This window comes from Scomber japonicus, chromosome 22 (genome assembly GCF_027409825.1).
Source record: "Scomber japonicus isolate fScoJap1 chromosome 22, fScoJap1.pri, whole genome shotgun sequence".
NCBI lineage: Eukaryota > Metazoa > Chordata > Actinopteri > Scombriformes > Scombridae > Scomber > Scomber japonicus.
The window spans coordinates 8,217,437-8,238,668 of NC_070599.1; the positions used below are offsets into that span (position 1 = coordinate 8,217,437).

The following is a 21,232-nucleotide window of genomic DNA, read 5'->3' on the forward strand; positions in this document are numbered from 1 at the left end:
CTTTTACATTATTTTGTTACATTGCAGGTGCATATCTTGTGTCTGTGTTATGACCTCTGGATAACGTCTGTTCCCTTTATGCACCATATATGATCACTCCTATGTTGCTTGTTTACTATTTCAATATTTTGGGATTCTACCTGACCTTTCAAAGACCAGCAGGTGTCTGTCTCTGCAGGAACCTGGGCAAATGTTTTGTCAACACAGACAGTTCTGGTGACAGTGGTGAGGTCCCCTTGAACTCTGTCACTTCTTTCCCACAAAACATGACATGTACATTCTCATAGTTTCAAGATTCCATAAAACCACAATTTTCCTTTATTTGACCCACACTGGTACAGTAGATCTAAAATCCATCTGAATAGATACGGGTCAAATTTGGCCCGTAACAGCCTCAGTGTGTAAAAATGTGTAGCATCTATACAGACATATAAATTATAAATATTTTTATTTTTATGTATTTTGGGTCACTTCAGGAAAAGTCATCAAATTTCAGGCTAAAAGAATGACATTTAGGGTATTTTTACTGCTGTCAAATGTCAAAACGGGTCAAATTTGACAGTATGTAAGGGTTAAATCTGACTCTGTTTGGGCAACATACTGTACCATTTGTTACTAGTTTATTCTTAGGTCAGAAGTCTCTAATAACAAGTGGTGGAAACCTATGGATTTTACCCATAAAGTGCATGACAAGTAAGTGAAAGTATTTCCCAAAACTGACACATTTTCCTAGGGATATGACAACCCTTCACTTCACTGATTATTTCTCATTCATCTCTGGCAAAAACATTTTCATTACGAGATTGTCTAGAATAAACATTTGAAACTATTTACATAATGATTAAAACCTTTATTTTCCATAAACAGTTCCTAAACATGGAAATGCATGTCAGCCACTGTTCAACATGTTTGGCAGTCACTCAGCATGAGTTATGTTCCAATTAATTACTCTGCTTTCATTTTTCTCCTGGACCTCCGGCAGCAGAGAATCCTGCAGACTAAGATTGAAGCCCAGATAAAGGCTCCAATGAGGGACATGATGAAAACAAGCACATCCAGACAGAAGTAGGAGTACCAAGGCAGGCTAAAAGCTTCTGAGCGCAGGTGTGCTGCTCCTTGGTTCCTGATGACATACTCAATCCAAAAGATGGCAGTATCCATAGGAGACATTGGAAGGTCAACGTGTAGCCGAGAGAGACGTTTCATGTTGTTGTGGAATGAAGGAGTCTCCAGGATGTCTGTTATAGCCTCCTGGAAGTTGTCTTTGGTGAGTGATGTGGCCTCCAACATGCGAGCTGCACCACGCACCTTTAGACGGAGTACATTGTCAAACTGGTCAAAGAGGAGCGGCAGGCCCAGAACTGGGACGCCATGGTAGATGGCCTCATACATGCCATTGGTGCCCCCGTGGGCTACAAAGGCACGAGTCTTGGGGTGCCCCAGGAGGTCATTCTGAGGCAGCCAGTCCACCAGGAGGGTGTTGTTCCCCAAAGTTGTAGGCTTTTCACCCCTAAACTTCCACACCACCTTCTGAGGAAGCTGAGCAAAAGCAGCAGCGATTGCCTCTGTGGCCTCACGAGGCAAGGCTGACACAAATGTCCCCAAAGTCATGACCACCACCCCATGCTCCCCTGAGCTCTGCACGAAGGCCTCCAGATCAGCAGGGAGGGGGCGGGCCTTTTTACACTGGAACCCCGCTATGTAGACCACATTGGGCATGGTCGGCCGAGGGAACTCAAAGACAAAATCTTCCCTCACCATCCAGATATCAGCAGCACGCTGCAAAGAAAGCAGGTTTGTACCAGGAGGGAAGTGCCGCTCCATCAGATCTGAATACACAGGATTAATGTAAACATGCTGTTCAACAACACTATAAAGATAATGTAACATATTCTTTGTCCGCTCCAAAAAATCCATTTGATCATGAAGTTCACTTCCTGGCACAGGGACATAGGAGACAGGGGAAGGAGCTATGGTGAAATGGCTCTCTCCAGTATTAATCCAGCGCACATTGAAAACCATTGGCAATTTGAGGTAACCACCCAGAAGAACCCCTATTGTCAGAGCAGGGTCAGTTAACATTAAGTCATACTTGGCATCCTTCAGCTTCTTCACAAAAACAGGGTCATCCAACATTGTGGCAGCTGCTTTAGCAAGGACCCGATGGCCCAATGCCAACATGTCTGTGATCAAACGTTGTTGGCAAAAGGTCCGTATAAAAGCTGGGTACTTGCGGCACTTCATCACCTCTTGTAGCATATTATTGTAGTAGTCTTTATCTGACTCATCCTCCAGCATGGGCACATCAATAGAGGTATAAATGGAAGAATTACTGGGAATGTACCAACTTTTGGCAGAGCGCAGCACAGTGAGGTCGTGGCCTCTGGAGTGCAGTTCTCGGAGGATCACCTCCATGTTGATCCAGTGGCTGCCATCTACAGGCACTACCAGAATCTTGCTGCCATTACAACAAGTGGGTTGGAGAAACAGGAAGCAGAGAGCTACCAGGACTATAGTGATGGAGCTTGACATTTCCTAGGAAAAAACAACAGGTAGCAATAGTTAGATTGACAAAAACCCAGAAACACATTGTGATGTAGCAGAAAATGCTGGAATGAAAATGACTGATAAATCTTAACAGAGGCCGACAGAGTACACAGTTTCCTTACTTGAGTAAAAGTACACCCCTTGCTAAATTTTACTCAAGTACAAGTAAAAGTACTATGGTCAGATGTCTACTTAAGTAAAAGTACTGAAGTACTTGTTTTTAAAAGTACTTGAGTATCAAGAGTACAAGAGTACATTTTCTAAATATTGCATTACTACTGCCACAGTGCTTACATTTATGTATAGAAATGTCCTAGATGGAGTTATGAAAAATTTTAATGTTAATACCTTGGAGAATGTAAAAGGAATTGAAAGTAAAATCAAGTCATTTTCATCCCGGGCCAAGATGGACCTGCTGCGTCTTCTTCCATTGTTTCCTCCATGGTTTCGTCTCTCATCTAACCTGACCATGGAGTTGACTTTGGCTGAAGGTGATTGCTGATAGGCTGTGCCAATCAGTGGTGCCTGCACAATCCAATCACGTTTGAGAGGGAAACAACAAATTGAGTTTTTTTTTTGTTTGTTTTGTTTTTTGTAGAAGTAACAGGTACTCACGGTTATGGATAGAAATGTAGTGGAGTAAAGTGTACAATATTTGCCTCTCAAATGTACTTGAGTAAAGTCATGAGTACTCCCCAAAAATGATACTCGAGTAAACTACAGACCCCTCAAAATTGTACTTAAGTACTGTATTCAAGTAAATGTACTCCGTTACTGTCCGGCTCTGAATCTTAACATCTACCTAAACCAAACCATCAATTAATTTTGTCAGGCAACAAACAAGAATGACATCCTAAACCAAACCATCAATTCATTTTGTATGGCAACAAACAAAAATGACATGTCTCAGGGTTTCCACGGTCATGGAAAACTGGGAAAAGTCACTGAATTTTACATTTTTATTTTCCAGTCCTGGAAAAATCATCAAACGTTTTGGCAAAATCGTGGAATTGAACCCTGGTATTGTATCAGAAAACGGTTTAAGCACTAAAGAAACGTTTTTTATTGTCTTCAGTAGACCATTGCAGAAGATGTAATGAAGCTTTGTTTTTATCAGAGAAAATTTAAAGTAAGTTTGATACATATAAACTTGACATTGGTCAAATTTTACCTAAACATAACAGCAGCATTAATTTTGTTGTCCATAATGAATTAATTTAAAGGTAATGAATGGTCAAGGAAATGATATTATAGGTCCTTGATAATGAGGAAGATTTGAAATTTTGCCTGTGAAAATGTATGAGATGTCTAATATGTGTCAGTGTAACATCATCTAATCTGTGGTGTGGTTGGTCACACATCACAGTGTGGCATGGACCGCAGCGGGAATTACAAGATTGTTTTTTTTTACCTCTCCTATTTTTAAACAGTATTTTCTAAGACCCCTGACAATGTCAGGGTCACAGAAGCCCGGGGGCAGTCCCAGTACAGCAATACAATGAACATATGCTTATAAAAAATAAAATATATATATATACTTTTTATATTGTAAGATGATGGTGTTGGTATATCTAAACATACATTATCATTTAAACATTACATTTACAACATGGTTTTATTAGTAGCTGTCCAAAGAAAACCATGTGTCACTTCTGAGGGTTTTTTCTATTATTATACATTGGGGAAATGACCTTACTTAAGTTACATAATCAATTTGAAAAGCCCCAAAGTGTAAAGTCACAACAAAAAAAACAAGGCTGTTTTTCTTTGCTCATGAAAAGTTGATGTTTTTGTAATGCATGCTTTACTGTAGGCCAGAGAATATTACATATATGAAGTATGTAATACTAATAATTCAATAATTCAACCTCCATTGAAATAATGGATGCAATCTTTTTTACAGCTTTACATTTGTAGGAGTCTGTAAAGAACATGCACTTCAAACCACAGACCATTTAACTGCAACAACAGTTGCCGAAAAGTGACTGCACCATATAACTCTGGATTGGTAGGGTACATGGTAAACCATGGTACATGCACCTGGTTTCCTCTACTGTTCATACTGAAAAGATAGAGAATGTAACCCCTTGCAATCTTGAGTTACAGGGTGCAGTCACTTTTCAGCAGGGATTCTCCTGCCGAAAAGTGACTGAACATTAACTCTTTATTGCAAGGAGTGATATTGACCAAATTCACTGTACATTCATCTGGCAAACACAGAGCATGTTTTGCAGAATGTAAAGGCAATCCATTACAGTTACAGTTCTATATATACTGCATTATTGTATTCATAATTATACTCTTAAAGGTACAAGTTATCCAAAAAGTTACTTAAGTAAATGTAATTAAGTATATGTAACCCGTTATTACCCACCCACTGATTTTCTCATTATGTGTTCTATGATTGCTATCTAATATGACTTTCTACATTCTTTTCTGCATTTATTTCCTAATCTTCATAAAATCATTGAAACTGAGGTATTGAAATATAACTTTATTTAGTTGTAAAAAAGTGCTTAGTCAAAGCTAGATAACGATTGTTTTTGTAATATAATTCAGTTAAAAGTGTATCAAATGCCTCACCTGGTCCTTTCTGTCTCAGTCCAGGCATTTGGTTTGAGCTATAGTTCCTGAGTGAGGTCCTGTGTTTCCACACTGTTTAACTTATACACACACTGACAATTTTATCTCCAGCCAAAGTCCAAGGATGTCGATGATAAGTTACTCACAAAAGGTCTAAGATGTTGTAATGAAGACAAAAGGTTAAAGTTAAAAGCAGTGGTTTGTGAAAGTATAGTAGTGTGTTTTTTATGAATTATCCAACATACTGTCTATATGTCCACACATTTATTTAGTAAAATATATGTTTACCACAGGGATATAAGTGAGTGCTGACTGATGAAGTCTTCTACCCAATCAATATACAGTATACAGCAAAACGTACTCATAAGTAAAGCGTTTAACTGAATCACCTGACTTGACACATTTCAATTTAATTGATTTAATTGTGGATACAGTATGAGGTCTCTTATATCTTGCACAGGTCCACATTCCTTTCGAGTGCTCTCTGGCAAATCCCATTTACATGCTTCACAATCTGTCTGAGAAATTCAAAACTGACGTTTATGCTATTGTGATTGATGAGGAAACCTCAGGAGGAACGGGGGAAAAATCCAAACTGAGACCCAGTCAGAGTGTGTGAGACGGGAGTGGCAGGGAAAGAGGGAAGGAGGAAGCAGCAAGGTCACATAGCGGAGGGAAAATAAAATGAGCAGTCATATCAGTGAACCGCAGCCTTCCCCTCCTCTCCTCTGCCTCTGTGGAGTTATATAAACCTGAGCCAGGGAACAACAGTCAGCTTGTGGCTCGTGTGACTAAAGTATTTACTAGGAGCATATATGCTGCTGTGTGTTGCTTTGCAACCAGTTTGCCAATAGTAACCTGTCCAATGAGCTAATGTTTTACTTTGCGACTGTGCAGATAAGGCCTTGTGTGTATCAAAGTACAGTTTATATTACTATATGTATTACCTTTTAGAATGCTCTAAAGGGGAAACCTTTTGGAGTTTTATGGCTAAAAGTAAGAAATAATACACATTTCTCAAGCAACTTGCTACTACCTGCTGTAAAATGTAGCAATATGCTCAATTGATCTACTAGCTGGATCATATCACACATGCTCAGAGCAGCAATAGCCAATCAGAGACAAGGGATTCATTTACATCTACATCAGTCAAATTATTAATTCTTCAAAATATCCTTACATGATTCTCTGCAGAAGCTGTGCAGTGAGATTTTATTAGTCTTTATCTTAAATATCTATGACAGAAACAAATGGCCAACTATACAAATGGGGGAATGAATTATAGGACACCGGCGGAAATTAAAACAAAAAGAACACCAAACTGAAGCAGGAAGGAAAGTCTGCTACTGTTAGAGAAGAAAATCTATCATAAAGAGGATCGAGAGACACATTAATAAGTTCAGATAAAGGATATGCATGACAAGGAGACTGCTTTTGTCATGTACCCAAGAAGCTCAAAAAAGTGGTGTAACCTCCAATCAAAGGTTAACTTCATACAGGGAGGCAACAGTTACAACTAGTATATTGAGATGAACTGAATATATTACTTGAGATAACTTTATTATGATAAAATGTATTGTTTATTGTGACCAATGCTACACAGTTATGCCAAAAATATCTTAGAAGATGCATGCTACTGTATGGTTATAGGAAACAGGGGGAAGCAGCTAGCCTGGCTCTGTCCAATCATAACAAGCACTACACACTAATTAATACATTATATCTTGCTTGTTTAATCTGAACAATAATCCAAGTGTAAAAAAGGCAAGGTTTCGGAGGAGTTATATGCTAGACTATTTCTTGACTGGGATCAATTACAAGGCATGATATAGAAACTGCAGGAAGTTATTGGAACCAGTTACACACTCAGCAAGAACTATGAAAGGCATCAGTTTTATGAAAGTCAGAGAAGACCAATGAAGTTAATCACAACATAAAGATTTTTTATTAAGACATGGATGCATAATTTGATGTAAAATAATTGACAGAAACACACTTTTATTTGTAAAGGCATAAATAAAACTACAAATTTTCCCTTTAGTCTTCTTTTTAAAAAAATGTATAATGTTTTATTTAATGTCTAATTATTAAAGTAAAAGTATTTAAGTTCATCAGAGTGTGACCATACTAAATTTTGGAGCAATATCAAGCAAATTTGTTCTTTTTTGTTTCTTTTATCGATGGAAGTCAACCAACATCTTCCAAAGAAAACGTCCTTATTGATGTTGCTATATATATGTTTGTCCAATCTGTGTCACCTTTCACCGAATTCTAACATGTTACAGTAGGACAGCTGTCTTAAATCATGGAGGAGATAAGATGACATTCCCAGGGTAGGAAAGTTGATAAAATTCTTCTACATTCATGTCAAAAAACGTAGAACAAAATATGAATCATTCTTAGGCTGATTTCCAAGATAGCTTTAGAGACCAAATCATACACAGTCAACAAAGCGTATTGAATCCTTTTTTTGAGGTTCATACACTGTAAACTGCTTCTTATCAGAGGGTTACATGGGAGTTAGGACAGCCTGAGGAGCAGTTGAGATCATAGGCTGTGAGGTGATGACCCCAGGCTGGCTGGCTACCATATATTGCTGGGCACCCACGAAAGCTGGCTGGGCGTTGATGACAGTGTGTGTTGGTTTGCGTCTCTTGATCTCTCTAGCCACCTGGCACCAGGAGCACAAATTGCAGAAAGTGGCATATATGCAGTCAGCTGCCATGCCACCCTGAAGAGACACACACACACACATACACATACACACAAAAGATTAATATAAGCTTTCTTTTGCTTATAGAAACTGTTGACTTAATAGAACTTGCTGGCTCTTCCTTGTGTCTAGATGTACCTCAATTCCGTAGCGGTGACGCACAGCAACCCTCATGGACATTGCAATAGGAGGAGTGCATGTTGGGACGCACATAAACTGCATGCTGGTCCACAACATATCCAGCAGGGGGAGACAGAAACACTCCCCAAAATCAGAGGTGGTTTTGCAGGCAAAGCAAGGAAAGCAGCAGTAAGCAAAACAACCTGATGAGGAAAAGATAACAGATAACAGGCGATAACAGGCTTTATGTCAAAATGCAGTCAGGGTATCTTTATCTTAGGAAGGTTCAAAATAGCCTTGATAGTTTCATAAAAGAGTTGAGATTTCAGATATGCACATTCTAAGTTGAGACTTTGGTCAAATATGTTGTTTATTCTTTACTATGTGAAAGTAGAATAAAGGTGCTGAAGCAGCCAGTGTGAATGACCTTTTGTCAAGCAGTTTGCAGTTTTCATTCTTCACATTGAAAGACTCAAATATTCACTTTTGCAACGTTTCAATGTTTCAGTGGGGAAAAAAACATGAGACTGCACGGAAATAAACTTACAGACTTCTAAATCATCAAAGCAGTCACAGATGCCTGTGCTCCATTGGTTGGAGTGGACAGCGATCAGCGTCGGAGGCTGAGGTTGAGGCTGCTGGTTACTGATGAACACATTGGTTGCCATGGTGCACCCTCAAATAAGGAAGGCCTGAAAACAAATAAGGAAGGCCTGAAAATGAAAATAAAAAAACAATCGTAACTTTTTCTTTTCTTCTTTGTATTTCTCACGGGAGTCTTTCTACGTTGCACCTTGTCAAAGTTGATCTCCAGCCCAAATATCTGAACGCAACTTAGATGTGGTTCAGAAGCTTTCCTTCCTTCAATTGTTCTGCGTCATGATATGGCTCATTTAAATCCCCATGACAGTGTTCACACCATTAACTCACACGTCCTGCATACACTATCATAAGGTGACAGCTGTTTACTATTAATCAAAACAGAATTTCACTGGAACGTGAAGTTGCTTTTTATGTAAATGTCTCAGCAATTGAGCTTCCTTGCATGCATAGCCTTGTAGCCTTACTAGTAGCTTACCGTTAGCGTTTCTTTGTAATCCTTTTTTAAATTTAAATTTGATAACCACTTACCTAATGTTGATGTGAGCCCCTCTGTGAACACTGGTTGGATCTCAGTGGAGCAAGAAGTGGCATTTAGCACATCAAGGGAGGATTAGGAGATTTGCATATGCAGTTTGCATAGAGTTGAGCACACTGAGATTCACATGATCAACTTTACAAAGGCAGACTTTGATCTATACAAATTTTATTTTGTCCTTATAAATATGAAAAATTTGAGTAACAATGGATATGAAACATTCTAACCATTTAAACAAACAGAAGAATTCATGAAGGTAAATACAAATGGCAAGTATGAAACAGGAAAAGTAACAGAACAGTAACACTAAAGTATCAGATAAATAATGTGTAATGAAAACAATGAATGTTACATAAGTTGTAACTCTCTTGCCTCATTAGTTATAACCCTCATGTGTTGAACTGTAATCAGCTGTTCAGTGACATTCCTCACTGGTACAAATGACTGTCTCTCTTATTTCCAAATAGCATGAAAGCCCTGATCCTGATGAGGAAAAGAAGTCCGTGATAGTGGTGGTGACATTTGTTCCCATTTTGATGCATTGATGAATTTCAGCCTTTGTGCTTATGAGGCAATCATGTTAATGAAGGTAATGGGACTCGTTCTTGTTTTGATTTCTCTTGCTATTTGACACCAGGTGCAGGGCCCGCAGAAGAAGGAGTACACGCAGTCATTACAGATTGTACCCTGTGAAGACAGGGGGTGAGATTGTTAAACATGCATGAATCAAACAATAATGGTAAACCAGTTTCATAATGTTGCTGATATTTCTGCCTCAGTCATTAATCATTGTCAAATTCCACGTTAACAAATGAGCTGGAACAAAGGAACATTGTGTACTGCAATCCTCTTTAATGACCGTACCACATGAATTGCTGGATGTTGTTGAGGAACGTAAATATAACCAAGGCTAAGACTGATCAGAGATCAGATAGACTATGATGGGAATACCAAATTTCAAGCTAGAAAATATTATGCTGTTCAGTATTGACAAAGGTGAAGTGCATCTTATTTACATCTTGTCCAATGCCAAAAAGCCTCAGTAATGGCTGAACTGAACTTGTTTTTACCTCAATGCCATATCGCTGGCGCACTGACACCCTGAGGGCTGTGGTCATTGGTGGAATGGCTCCAAAAGCGTCCAGCAGAGGTAAACATAGACACTCCCCAGCCTCACGCGATGTCTTACAGGTGAAGCAGGGAAGGCACCAAAAGGCGAAGCAACCTAAAAAAAGAGGGTTAGGGCATAAGAATGTGCTCATTGTAGAGATTGTTTCCAAATATGCCTGCTTGAACTTTTAAGCCTTGAAACAATCAACAATCAAAAGAGAAAGCAGGTCAGAATGTCAGCTTTGGGATATGAAATTTCAAGTGACGAAGTTAATCTCATACAGGTCAACTGTTAGTTTGCATTATCGTAGGGGGCATCAGGAACGGTAATGCATAACAATGCCCACATACTTCACTACACCCACCGACGATCTCCAATCTGCCATCTGTTGGCATTCCTATGAACCCAGATCAGTCTGAATGATCAGTGTGGTTTCAACTCTTTACACGTGAGTGCTTGTCTCAACACGTGTCCTGGAAATTGTAACCTAGTTAAGAACCAACATCAAAAAGAAGTTAATTTACACTGGGGCAGGTCTTGCATGCAGTCACAAATGCCAGACGTCCACTGGTTGGTTGTAGCAGTTGCGATAAAAGGCCGAGGTTGGGTCACAACCATTTTTTCAGCCATGGCAACACCTTCGGAAGGAAACATATAACATAGAATATAGTAACTGGCAAGGCAAAACTGCTTAAAACCATATATGCAAGCAATATGAGTTGGACTCCTGAAGGGAACATATCATGTGATTTTCTGTATACTGTTGTGATGTCACATGTCAATGTTAAAAATGGACAATGGTTAAAAACTTGAAGTGAACGTTGGTAAAAAAAATGCTTCCTGAAAGCCAAGAACTGGGGCTTCAGTCTCCTCTGTACACTTTGTTTCCCTTCTGGGTGTAGGCCAATCATAACAGAGTATACTCACTAAGAAGGACCCTTAATGAGACAGGATTTAAAACAGCTTGTTTCAGACACAGCCTGAAATGAGGTCTGACATTAAGGATGAACTGTAAATCATGCAACAATTGTGTGTTGTTATAAATAGTAAGCAGGTGAATGACTAGGTTAAACACTTCCCTGGTCCCAGTAAATGCTATGTTCTTATTATTCTAACAAGGATATAGTTTCATTGTATATGAATAAACTGGATGATGGGCCTCCCACAGAAACTCTCTTGAAACCAACTGGATTGTCTTTAATATGAATTGTCACTAAACCTTAAAGAACAATGGTTTAGATATTTTGTATTTTAACTATGCACTACCCAAGTGTGGCAATTTCACCTATTGTATGAAGTCAGAGCTGTTGTTGATTTAGTGCTGGTACATTAAATTGGACAATAACAGGACATGGGGACATGAGTTGCTAAGTTGTGTATTCTCCTATCAGTTGGATGCAAGATCAAATTCAGTGCCAAATTTGTCATCTATGAGTCGGTTCCAGACTTCACATCCTGGTAATATTATAAATTCAGGGCTCAGTTTTTTCAGGTTCTAGCATTAAGAGTGATGCAGGTTCAGGCAACTTTTCTACAGTGCCCTGGGTCATAAAAATTACATTTCTGTTAAGTAAAAACTTCACATCTCCAAGAAAAAAAGGCTTGGTGGAAGGAGGACCGGTGTGTAGATTCGAGCTAAGCTACTTCCGTTTTTGAAGCGTTTCAGAATTTATTATGATATAATACAGATATTGTACAGTATGAGGCAACCTTGAGTTAAAACATGAAAGTCACCTAAGAGCCCATGCTTATAATAGAAATTAGTGTTTCATCCATTTGAGCCAAAATGTATTTTTTTTATCTCCTATGATAATAATAGAAAATGCAAATTTAAAATGCTGTCAATATCTTAGTATTCCAGGGATGAGTCTTACCTTATTGTTCTTCAAGGGAGAGGGAGCAGTGTTTGTTCAAAGCTGAAAAGCAGATGAGTGGTGAGTTTTATGGGGAGACGCATGTATATATATGCAGTGGAGAGTAGTGAACGTGACATCTTATACACATACTAGAGAGCAGTGAGTGTGACAAGGCGGCAGAGAATGCATGTTACCAACTGGTCTGTCCAGTCTGACATGTGTCAACACCTCTGAAAATCAGACATCAAACCATCTGACCATCATGTCTTTTGACATTGCAGGCGTCATTACGTGGCAATACGCACATTACCTCATTTTTGTAGTGTCTGTTCTTAGACAGCGGTATGTGATAAGAACAAAAGAGAACGTCTAGGACAATGTTCCTGTTCTCTGCCAGAGTGACATGCAGCTCTACGCCTTTGTTTGGATGTTTCAAAGTTTTTTGTCACGTTCACTGAGAAGCTGTTGATTTAGCTATTTCCTTGAATTCACATTTCCTCATTGTTTCCAGATTAGCACTGCAACATTGGAGGTGGGTGTCTTATTAGAGTCCATTTCAGTCAGGACAGTCAAGATTTTAACCATTTATTGTAACAACATGCATTTTGGTTCAGTGGTGTGGCTGTCTTCATGTGATGCCTGGGAACAAATCTGAACAAACTTGGCTCAGGCTGTCCCTGACCTCATGATCCCCCCCCCCACCCACCCACCCACCCATCCACCCACCCATCCCCCAAGAGCCTTAGACAAATAACATTTAATGGACATGACATATTCAAAGGAAACACTCAAAATTCAGAGACAAATGAATGGTGTACAGAAGGAAACTGAGGATGTATGCAGACTGAACGAAAAAAAAACGTTCTTATAGACTGCCTATTGAGAGAAGCAGGTAGTGGACATACCTGAATGTAGTGTGTATGAAACATGTCATTATAAACTGTTTTCTGACTGCCTGCCTGAACTAGGGCCCAATCAAAAAGTCAAACCAAACTTGAAGATAGCTGAGGAGATAGTCAGTATAGTCAGTTTGTTATATGGTTGGTCCAGACAGAAATATCTCAACATCTATTAGAAAGACTGCCACATGTTTTTATAGACCTTTTTGGTCCCAACAGGATGATTTTTGTGATCTCCTGACTATTCCTCCAGCACCACCATGAGCTTGGCCTTTTTGGTTGTATGTCTAAACTACTACAGTATTAGGTGAATTACCAAAAACTTTGGTACAGAAATTCATGATGCCCAAAAAATTGCTTAATAAATTGGTAAATTAGCAAATGTTAATGTTAACATGGAACTATGAAGATTAACATGATACCTTCAAAACAACAGTTAACAGTTATACAGAGTCACAGAGCTGCTAGCAGGCTGTGGACATGAAAACAGCCAAAATGACTTGTGGTTTATTATTTCCTTATAAAACTAAAGTAAAATAAGTTACTAAGCTATAGCTATGAGATTAATAAAGCAACCTCTGATTTGGCCACTGAATGTGACTGTGAGTGTCTGTGTTGCTTCAGTTCATTATAATTCCTTCTCTCTCTGCCATGACAATGTGCTCATAATAAAATAAATGCAAAGTCACAAATGACTTGAAGTGCAAAAAGGAGATAACTTTTTATGCATTTACATAATGCAGTATCAGCAGTTCAGTTACACAATTAGGTCTTTGAAGAATTTGAATAAAACCTCCTGTGGACTAAATGTATAATTTCAGCTTAATTACAACTGCATGCGAGTTTTTGAAATAACATTCATTTTTCTTCGATAACAACAACTTCAGCAATATATTTCATCAAATGTTTTTACTTAAGCAGTAGCAGTGTTTGGTATTGACACATTTTTGTCCACATTAATTGATTAGTTCTCACAAAATAAGAAAGCTAAACTAACTCAGACTTGAATGTGACATTTGATTTCCATGGTTTCAGGAAAGGTTCACACTGTCAATTTCAGAAGGTTGAGAAGCATGAGAAGTTCTCTTTCAAAGTTAAACTTACAATTTGAAATGCAGGTTTTATTGTGTTTGTATTTTATGTCTATGTTAATGTATAGGCTTACTAAAGGCATCATCTGTGGTATCATCCATCCTCCCAAAAGAAATACGCAGTAACTCAACATTGCATGCCAAATTCCCTCTGCTCCAACACATGAGTCACTTTAGTGCAGACTTAACTTTTCTTTCTGTGGGACACATTGTGTCCCCGCTGAAATCTCTGAGGTAAAAAGGAGTGGCTGCAGACCGGAGGAAGTGTGATTAAATCAACTCCTGTACCCTGCAGGGACAGGCGGCAGCAGAGGCCAGAGGAAAGAAAATGTTGGACGTGTCTAGACCAAGTGCGCCCCCTGCAGGGAGGTCAGGGCAGTGTATCTGGCTGAGGAGGAGGAGGAGGAGGAGGCGTGGGATGCTGCTCTTCTCTTCAACTCTCTGGAGATCTGGAGCCAAGATAGAGGATAGCAGCAGCATCCGTACAGGCAATCGCTCCACACGCTCCCCTGTAAGACACAGAGAGGCATGAACACAGGTGGGAGGTGCGAACAAAAGGTGAACATTTACATTTAGGTGCAAAAGAAAACATTTCGGTGATATATAATGTAGCAGTTCAGCACTTTGTTTACCTGTGGTTTCAGCGTCTTTTGCAACGAACAGTCTTATTTATAGTGAATTAGACTCTAGTCTGGTGGTAAAATCTATAGTTTTTTTGTTGATAAATGTAAGACAAACAAGCAAGTGTCACAGATGACCAAATTGAGTAAATGCACTAATACTAATAAAAAAGTAACAGTAATATATGGTAGTTAAAGGCTGCTTGAAGTCTTTGCTCTTAGCAGCAATAACCAGGATTAAAGGCCTCATCAGTAATGACAAGATGGAAATGCTCGTGGGTGAGATTTGGAAAATCAATAAAGTCTGATAAACACAGTAAGAAGGCAGGTCCGTGTTGTACCACGTGCAGCCCGTGCATGTGATCACTCCTTCATGATACTGAGTCAGCACGGTAACTTCGATCCCAATCAGCTTTTACTGTTGCAGTAATGTTGGCTTCATCACTGTCAAGTCAAAACATATAACATCTCAAAAGAAAAACTTCAATTTTACCTTGACCATTATGCATTTGTGTCTTCTTTACCAACACGATATTCATTATAAATACACACATTAATATCAAATTGTGAAATTTACATGATTGTCTTTGTTAAGCAGCACACTCAGACCTGGGATCTGCTCAGTATCACACCATCTCTCTTCTGCTCCTTCTGCCTCCCTTATTTACTGTGGGAGGGTGACATTAACAACTAAAATTATCACACCGCCTCCAAATATCATTACAGGTCTGGGGATGTGAATGCAACATGCAACTTTCTGATATAAAGTTGTATAATCAGAGGAAAATATAGCATCTCAGCTACTAGTTTGCATTGTTATGTTTGAATAATATGTTGGTTTATTTAGTGCATTAAGACATCGTGACAATTATGATTATGAGTCACTGTAAGGTTATCAGAACAAAGACAAGACAATGTGGTGGTATGCACGTAATTCAACTAACGCATTTACACACAAATGTTGGTCGATATCCAAATGACGATGGTGTAATCTACAGTTCTAATCTCATGATACGTTCTGTTAGAGCAATGTCGTCTTCCCGCCATGAGAGAGCCGTTCTCTTGCTTTACAAACAACCTACATGCTGAGACTTGCTTTCATAATCACTTCTGGCACCTTCCGAGCTCTTGCTCTGCAGTATTGACAACGATCCTCTGCCCACTCCACCCCCAGAAATAAGCCGAAACCAACCACCTCCTTCAGGATGGCAGCTCTCCAGCTCATGCCTGCCTGGCCTCCAACCACTCCCACTATACCGAACCTTATCTCTCCTTCTCTTCACTGTCCCAGAAACGGCAATGTCTTATCCAAAATCAAACTCACAGCATTGGTCCTGGAATTTGCTGTTTGCTTGTGGAACAGCTGTTTCGTAATAGGTATGGATCAGTGATGGAGACCCGATGTCTATCAGAATGTCAGGATTATGCAGGCAGGTGTATGAGTGCTCAATGTTGGTAAAAAAGCACACGACTGAAAAAGTGGGTAGGCAGCCTGAGTAGCTTGCTGTATCTTAAACTAACTAACACAATGTTGTTTATTTGTTAAGTTATTTATAATTCCAGTGCAGATTTATTTAATTAATTTAATAAATTCATCCTGCATTCTCAACATAAAGTTTTCCTGATGTCACTATATAGACTTAGCCATTGTTTGTGTTACATAATAAAGTAATACACCTACTAAACAAAGTGTAGGCTACACCTAGTTATTGTTGCCACTATTTCCCATGTGTGCTGTTGTTGTGTTTCATCACTGAACTGTCTCCATCCCCTCAGCAGTAATCATAATTATTCAAAGCTCCAGCAGCTCTGTGTAATTGAACTGGGGGCACAATGTGATACGAATGAAAGCAATCAGCTGCATTGTTCATGCCCGCATTTATAACGACATCACAAACAACAGGGGCCACTCCACTTGACTGAAAGAATTCAATCACTACGTGTAAGAGAGAAATTTAACCCCTCATCTTCCCACGCAAACGAGGAAAACATCTGATAAGGCCGCATGAGCAAAGCTGTCAAAGTTAGCTGTCAAACGTTAAGCGGTTGAAGCTGTCGCGCAACTTAATGAAATGTTATCAGTGAATTGTTCGAGCACAGCCGTGGTATCAGTGTTTGACATCACTAATGTTTCCCACGGGATTAAAGTAATGAAAAAAACATGGAAGTCAATGGAAGACAAATTAAGTTAATTTTTTCCATTATATCCAAAGCACATGACTCTATTGTTCTCTCAGTTTAGGCAAAGTGCTGTGAGTCCATTAAATGTTGTATATGAAAGGATAAGGCCGGCATTATTGTCAACAAATCTCATTACAAGATCAAAACCAACTAATTAGCCTGTCTCCTAAATTATAGCGTTCAGCCTCAAGCCCATTTGTTCCTACTGAAGATATTAACCTTTAAAAATGGGTCACAAATATATAGTTTTAGTTTTTCATAACAATTCCCTAAAGCAGCTGGGCAGTGTAGTTTTTAGTAAATGTCCCTCAAACAGGAGTAATTAGTGCATTTGTTGGGGACTATTTTTCAGTGGATGAATACATCTCTGCTGCACAAGTGAGGATTCATGCAACTAGGACCAGAACTCATGTTGAACTACAAAGGCCATGTTTATCACAATGAAGGAACATATCAGTTTTCCCTTTAATTTATCACCCATATCTTTCCCACTTAGTACAGTTTCTTTCTATTAGAACTATTCTCTACTCAAGAAATAGTTTCAAATTAAAGATGAACTGTAACAGGCAATTGCGGAGTAAATGAAGCAAATAATGATACTGTATATTTCATTTTTGTTGTTTTTTGCTGTGTTACCTTTATGCCGTATCGTTCTCTGACAGAAGCCCTCATGGCCAAAGAAGCCGGAGGTACACAGCCGATACAGTCCAGCAGGGGCAAGCAGGGACATGCCCCGACTGCACTGGTCACCTTACAGGTAAACACTGGGAGGCAGCACAGGGCAAAGCAGCCTGCACACACAAAACTGGGTCAAGTCACAGTACACAAAAACATGACAGTTGACAGTTTTTGTTTATTCTGTTTGTGTTTCACAACAGTCCAACATTTCAGGAAATGCACTTTTAGCTGGCACTGAGCACAACTGGTCAAATACACTTTAAATCCACACTGAATGGTTCATAATTGGACACTTACAGTCTCCCATGTCTTTATAGCATTCGCACAGGCCAGTGCTCCACTGCCCTGCATCCTGATGGGTGCTTCGTGGCTGGACCTGAACCACCTGTCGGGACATGCCTGACGTGCCACAACTGATAAAAAAAGAGGTGGGGACACATAGAAGGCGACTGTTACCATTAGAGGATATAGGTCACAGTCATACTATAACTCCAAGAACATTCATTGCTATGATGTTGATCATATGGAAAATATTTTTCTTTTTTCATTCTGTATATATACATATGGTATATACACAGTAAGATCTCATTATCAGTCTCATTTAATTAACTCATCTTTCATAGTTTAACTTGGTGCAATTAGATACATTTATCAGTTTTAAATCAGATCAATTCAAATGCCTATGTATTACATTCAAAGCCATTTCACAAGTTATTATTATGAGTTCAGATCTTGTAAATTGAAAGGATCGGTTGACCAAACTTGTCAAAGTTTAACTAATATTTCAACTACTCTTCAAATGAGCCTTGATACGATTGTTCACCTGTATGCTTACTTACCATTATGAATTATATTTGGGATAAAATACTCCAGAAAGCCTTCTTTCATTTGTGGAAAGTTAAAGCTGGTCTAAGAACTATGTTGGTATAAACAAAGGGATCAAATGACATTTAACGTGAGAGTGGTCAGTCACAGTTATAAGCTAAAAACTCTCTTGCTAAATATTGAAAATTGAAGTTAATGATCAGGTTTTAACAAAAAGAATTCTAATGTTTCCCCCAAAGGACACAAAAAAATGAAACAAAACAAACACATCCAAAAAATGAATAAAGAGTTACTGCAGCTTTAAAGGATGATGGGTCGCTAGGTGTCTTTTTCGCAACCCTGTCTTGTACAACTGCTGTGCATCAGTTAAAAACATAATGGTGGCTATGTTTTGTTTTGTCACAAAATTGCAAAGCTTTCACTTTCAATGTATTTAATTTGTTTTTCCCCAGCAACTATATTATTGTTTATATGGTTAGGCAATTCAAAGCAATTGCTTAAGGTTATATAAAGATTGTGGTATTGGTTTAATATTGAAGATGTAATTTAAGATGACTTGACAACAGGACAGGGCACATCCACTGTAAATATTTAATCAAACTGCATCGTACCATAACCAGTTTTAGTAGCGTAAACCTGACTGCACATGTGACGCAAAACACAAACCGTGAATGTAATACAGTGAACCACAACCTATTTGGCAAAACACAAATTATTATTACATAAGCCTGTTTTTAAAGGGGTAACATTGCCATCTAAAGTACAAATTTGCATCAAGAGGAAGCTATGAGTGAGGTGATGATTACCTGTTACAAAAACCTGTAATCCTGACATAAACTTAAATCAACATCCACCGGAAACCACCATCAAAATGTTGTACATTTTTTTTACATGCATGGCTGAGCTGGCTTGCTTTGCTTTAACAAATGATTTACGTTGTTTCTATTGGTAGAGTGAAGTCCAGCTGAAAATATAACCTTGTTTGTTAAAGAGCAGATGACTTACCTGTGTTAAAAAGTGTTAAAAATCTTTAGAAATCCATGAATCGGGTACACTTTTGTTCTACTACGTTTGACTTTTACTCTCTTTATATCTTCCTACTTTGTATGTCACATTTCTGTGTGCTCTGTGCTTGACTGCAGTGTTTTGGTGTAAATATGAAACTGTCAAGTAAGACGGGTAAATAAGGCACCCTGATCCCACGAGAGTTTACTCTGCTGACCTGAAGCATTTTGAGACTGTATTTGGAATACCCACTGGGAGACCAGTTGATGTTTTAAAAGATGTCATCAAGAATTGTAGTCAAAGTTTTTCCTAAACAGTGGGTTAGTCATTTCCACTTCTATCAGTAACCATCAGTTGTGCCACCATGGAAAAGAAGATGTTTTGGCTTGAGAGTTACATCAGCAGATACTGATCTTTAACAGTTGAGTATAAAAGAAATGAAAAATGATAAAATGTCACAGCTCACTTATAAGAAACTTTTATCAAAACAGTATCTAAGTGTCTAGTAAAAAGAACCCATGATGTATATGGAATATAGTAGTGGGACTATAAATTTGGAATTTCATTATTATTTGAGACTGAACCACATTAACAATTTCAGAGATCATTCAGGATAACTAATTTGTCTTTAATCATATAGAAGTGATTATAACAGAGATGAGAAAGGACACATTAACGTGAATCCTACCCTCACTGAGCAAAACCAGTCTGGTCTTGAATAAGGGCTGTGGCTGACACAGAAGATCACATAGAAGATAAACAGAGGTGACACTAACGGTAAGTCTAAACTCACATTCATTTAAAAATGATAAACAACTGATAACGGCACATTCATTAGAAAATGAAGGAAACTGAATTGAAGGGATGTGCCATATTTAGCTGTTTATGTCTCGATTTAAGATTTAATAAAAAGTTTAAAATGAACTGACCATATCTTTATTGTGTTTTTTAGGTATGACAAAAGACAAAAACCTTCAACTGTGATTAATATTTCATAAAGGTTTTCACAGTATATGGATTTTACAGCCACCTTTGAAGGAATAGCTTGCTAAGAGGATCGATATTAGACAGTAGAGTGATACAAATCTTCTCATCTAACTCCTGGCAGAGAAGCAAATACACATACTTTCCAAAATTTCACACTGTTCCTTCAGGCTTGATGGTAGTATTGTGATTGCCTGAATGGAGCTCTGCTGACCAATCAAAACTTACACAATCACAGAAACAAAACTGTAATATGATTGAAAATATGTCTTTATTTACAATATGCAACAATAATACAGGAATTAGTTACACAGCCTGATGTTAAGTCAATCTCCAAGTAATGCAATCAATATTTGTGCTTTTTGTCATGTGACCTGACATACCAGAATATAATGGGATGTTTAACATCATGTGATATTATCAGGTGATTGGATCTCATTTTACAGTGTGATATGTAGAAGGTCCTTCACTCCACGTCTCTCTGCACAATTCCACTAATTCATAGCAGGGTGAGTGGACCACCATGCCATATCCCGCAGACTCCCTGAAACTCTGGAAACCCTGGAATCATACAAAAAGAAGCAAAAGCAACACATTAGACTCCTCAACTGAATAACAACAGAGGGAAAGAGATCATCTCTGCATCTGACACCCACACACAATTTCTGTTCACTCACTGCTTTGGTTTTCCCTGCTGCAGAGGCATTTGGTCAGTTCCATTTCCTCTGCGCGGGTTTTAGGAGAGAGTGGAAAGCGACACTTAAGTCTTCCATTGGGAAGTGCTGAAAGGAGAACACAATAAAATTCACCTCACAGATATTGTGATCATAATTGTTCTTAATACCTGTTTAGTAGTACTATTTACAATGGCAGGAAAAGTC

At 38.6% G+C, this 21,232-nt stretch overlaps 4 protein-coding genes across 4 annotated transcripts; all 4 read right to left on the minus strand.

Annotated features, from left to right (window-relative positions):
* Window positions 1-835: 835 nt before the first annotated feature.
* Window positions 836-5,192, minus strand: ugt5g1 (UDP glucuronosyltransferase 5 family, polypeptide G1). Its single transcript, XM_053343016.1, has 2 exons — window positions 5,131-5,192; window positions 836-2,535 (listed from the first exon to the last, which is right to left on the minus strand). The coding sequence occupies exon 2, from the start codon at window positions 2,530-2,532 to the stop codon at window positions 946-948; it is 1,587 nt and encodes a 528-aa protein (XP_053198991.1). The 5' UTR covers window positions 2,533-2,535; window positions 5,131-5,192; the 3' UTR covers window positions 836-945.
* A 2,447-nt stretch (window positions 5,193-7,639) lies between these two features.
* Window positions 7,640-8,631, minus strand: LOC128383438 (placenta-specific gene 8 protein-like). Its single transcript, XM_053343061.1, has 3 exons — window positions 8,511-8,631; window positions 7,982-8,166; window positions 7,640-7,861 (listed from the first exon to the last, which is right to left on the minus strand). The coding sequence occupies exons 1-3, from the start codon at window positions 8,629-8,631 to the stop codon at window positions 7,640-7,642; spliced, it is 528 nt and encodes a 175-aa protein (XP_053199036.1).
* A 1,034-nt stretch (window positions 8,632-9,665) lies between these two features.
* LOC128383440 (cornifelin homolog A-like) lies at window positions 9,666-12,160 on the minus strand. The gene is made up of 4 exons (XM_053343062.1): window positions 12,087-12,160; window positions 10,737-10,850; window positions 10,172-10,326; window positions 9,666-9,788 (listed from the first exon to the last, which is right to left on the minus strand). The coding sequence occupies exons 2-4, from the start codon at window positions 10,840-10,842 to the stop codon at window positions 9,666-9,668; spliced, it is 384 nt and encodes a 127-aa protein (XP_053199037.1). The 5' UTR covers window positions 10,843-10,850; window positions 12,087-12,160.
* A 1,853-nt stretch (window positions 12,161-14,013) lies between these two features.
* On the minus strand, window positions 14,014-19,503 carry LOC128383774 (placenta-specific gene 8 protein-like). The gene is made up of 4 exons (XM_053343361.1): window positions 19,368-19,503; window positions 17,835-17,950; window positions 17,496-17,650; window positions 14,014-14,567 (listed from the first exon to the last, which is right to left on the minus strand). Exons 2-4 carry the CDS (start codon window positions 17,932-17,934, stop codon window positions 14,400-14,402), a joined length of 423 nt encoding a protein of 140 aa, XP_053199336.1. The 5' UTR covers window positions 17,935-17,950; window positions 19,368-19,503; the 3' UTR covers window positions 14,014-14,399.
* Window positions 19,504-21,232: the final 1,729 nt, after the last annotated feature.

What these genes read in the sequence shown, in the direction of transcription:
- ugt5g1 (XM_053343016.1), bottom strand. Translation starts at nt 2,532, where the DNA reads ATGTCAAGCTCCATCACTATAGTCCTGGTAGCTCTCTGCTTCCTGTTT.
- LOC128383438 (XM_053343061.1), bottom strand. Translation starts at nt 8,631, where the DNA reads ATGGCAACCAATGTGTTCATCAGTAACCAGCAGCCTCAACCTCAGCCT. An exon ending in CTTTGATGATTTAGAAGTCT is followed by an intron (nt 8,167 to 8,510) that starts GTAAGTTTATTT and finishes TTTCCTCATCAG; the next exon opens with GTTGTTTTGCTTACTGCTGC. An exon ending in GTCACCGCTACGGAATTGAG is followed by an intron (nt 7,862 to 7,981) that starts GTACATCTAGAC and finishes GTGTCTCTTCAG; the next exon opens with GGTGGCATGGCAGCTGACTG.
- LOC128383440 (XM_053343062.1), bottom strand. Translation starts at nt 10,842, where the DNA reads ATGGCTGAAAAAATGGTTGTGACCCAACCTCGGCCTTTTATCGCAACT. An exon ending in CATGCAAGACCTGCCCCAGT is followed by an intron (nt 10,327 to 10,736) that starts GTAAATTAACTT and finishes CTCTTTTTTTAG; the next exon opens with GTTGCTTCGCCTTTTGGTGC. An exon ending in GCCAGCGATATGGCATTGAG is followed by an intron (nt 9,789 to 10,171) that starts GTAAAAACAAGT and finishes CTGTCTTCACAG; the next exon opens with GGTACAATCTGTAATGACTG.
- LOC128383774 (XM_053343361.1), bottom strand. Translation starts at nt 17,934, where the DNA reads ATGTCCCGACAGGTGGTTCAGGTCCAGCCACGAAGCACCCATCAGGAT. An exon ending in CTATAAAGACATGGGAGACT is followed by an intron (nt 17,651 to 17,834) that starts GTAAGTGTCCAA and finishes TTGTGTGTGCAG; the next exon opens with GCTGCTTTGCCCTGTGCTGC. An exon ending in GAGAACGATACGGCATAAAG is followed by an intron (nt 14,568 to 17,495) that starts GTAACACAGCAA and finishes TGTGTCTTACAG; the next exon opens with GGGAGCGTGTGGAGCGATTG.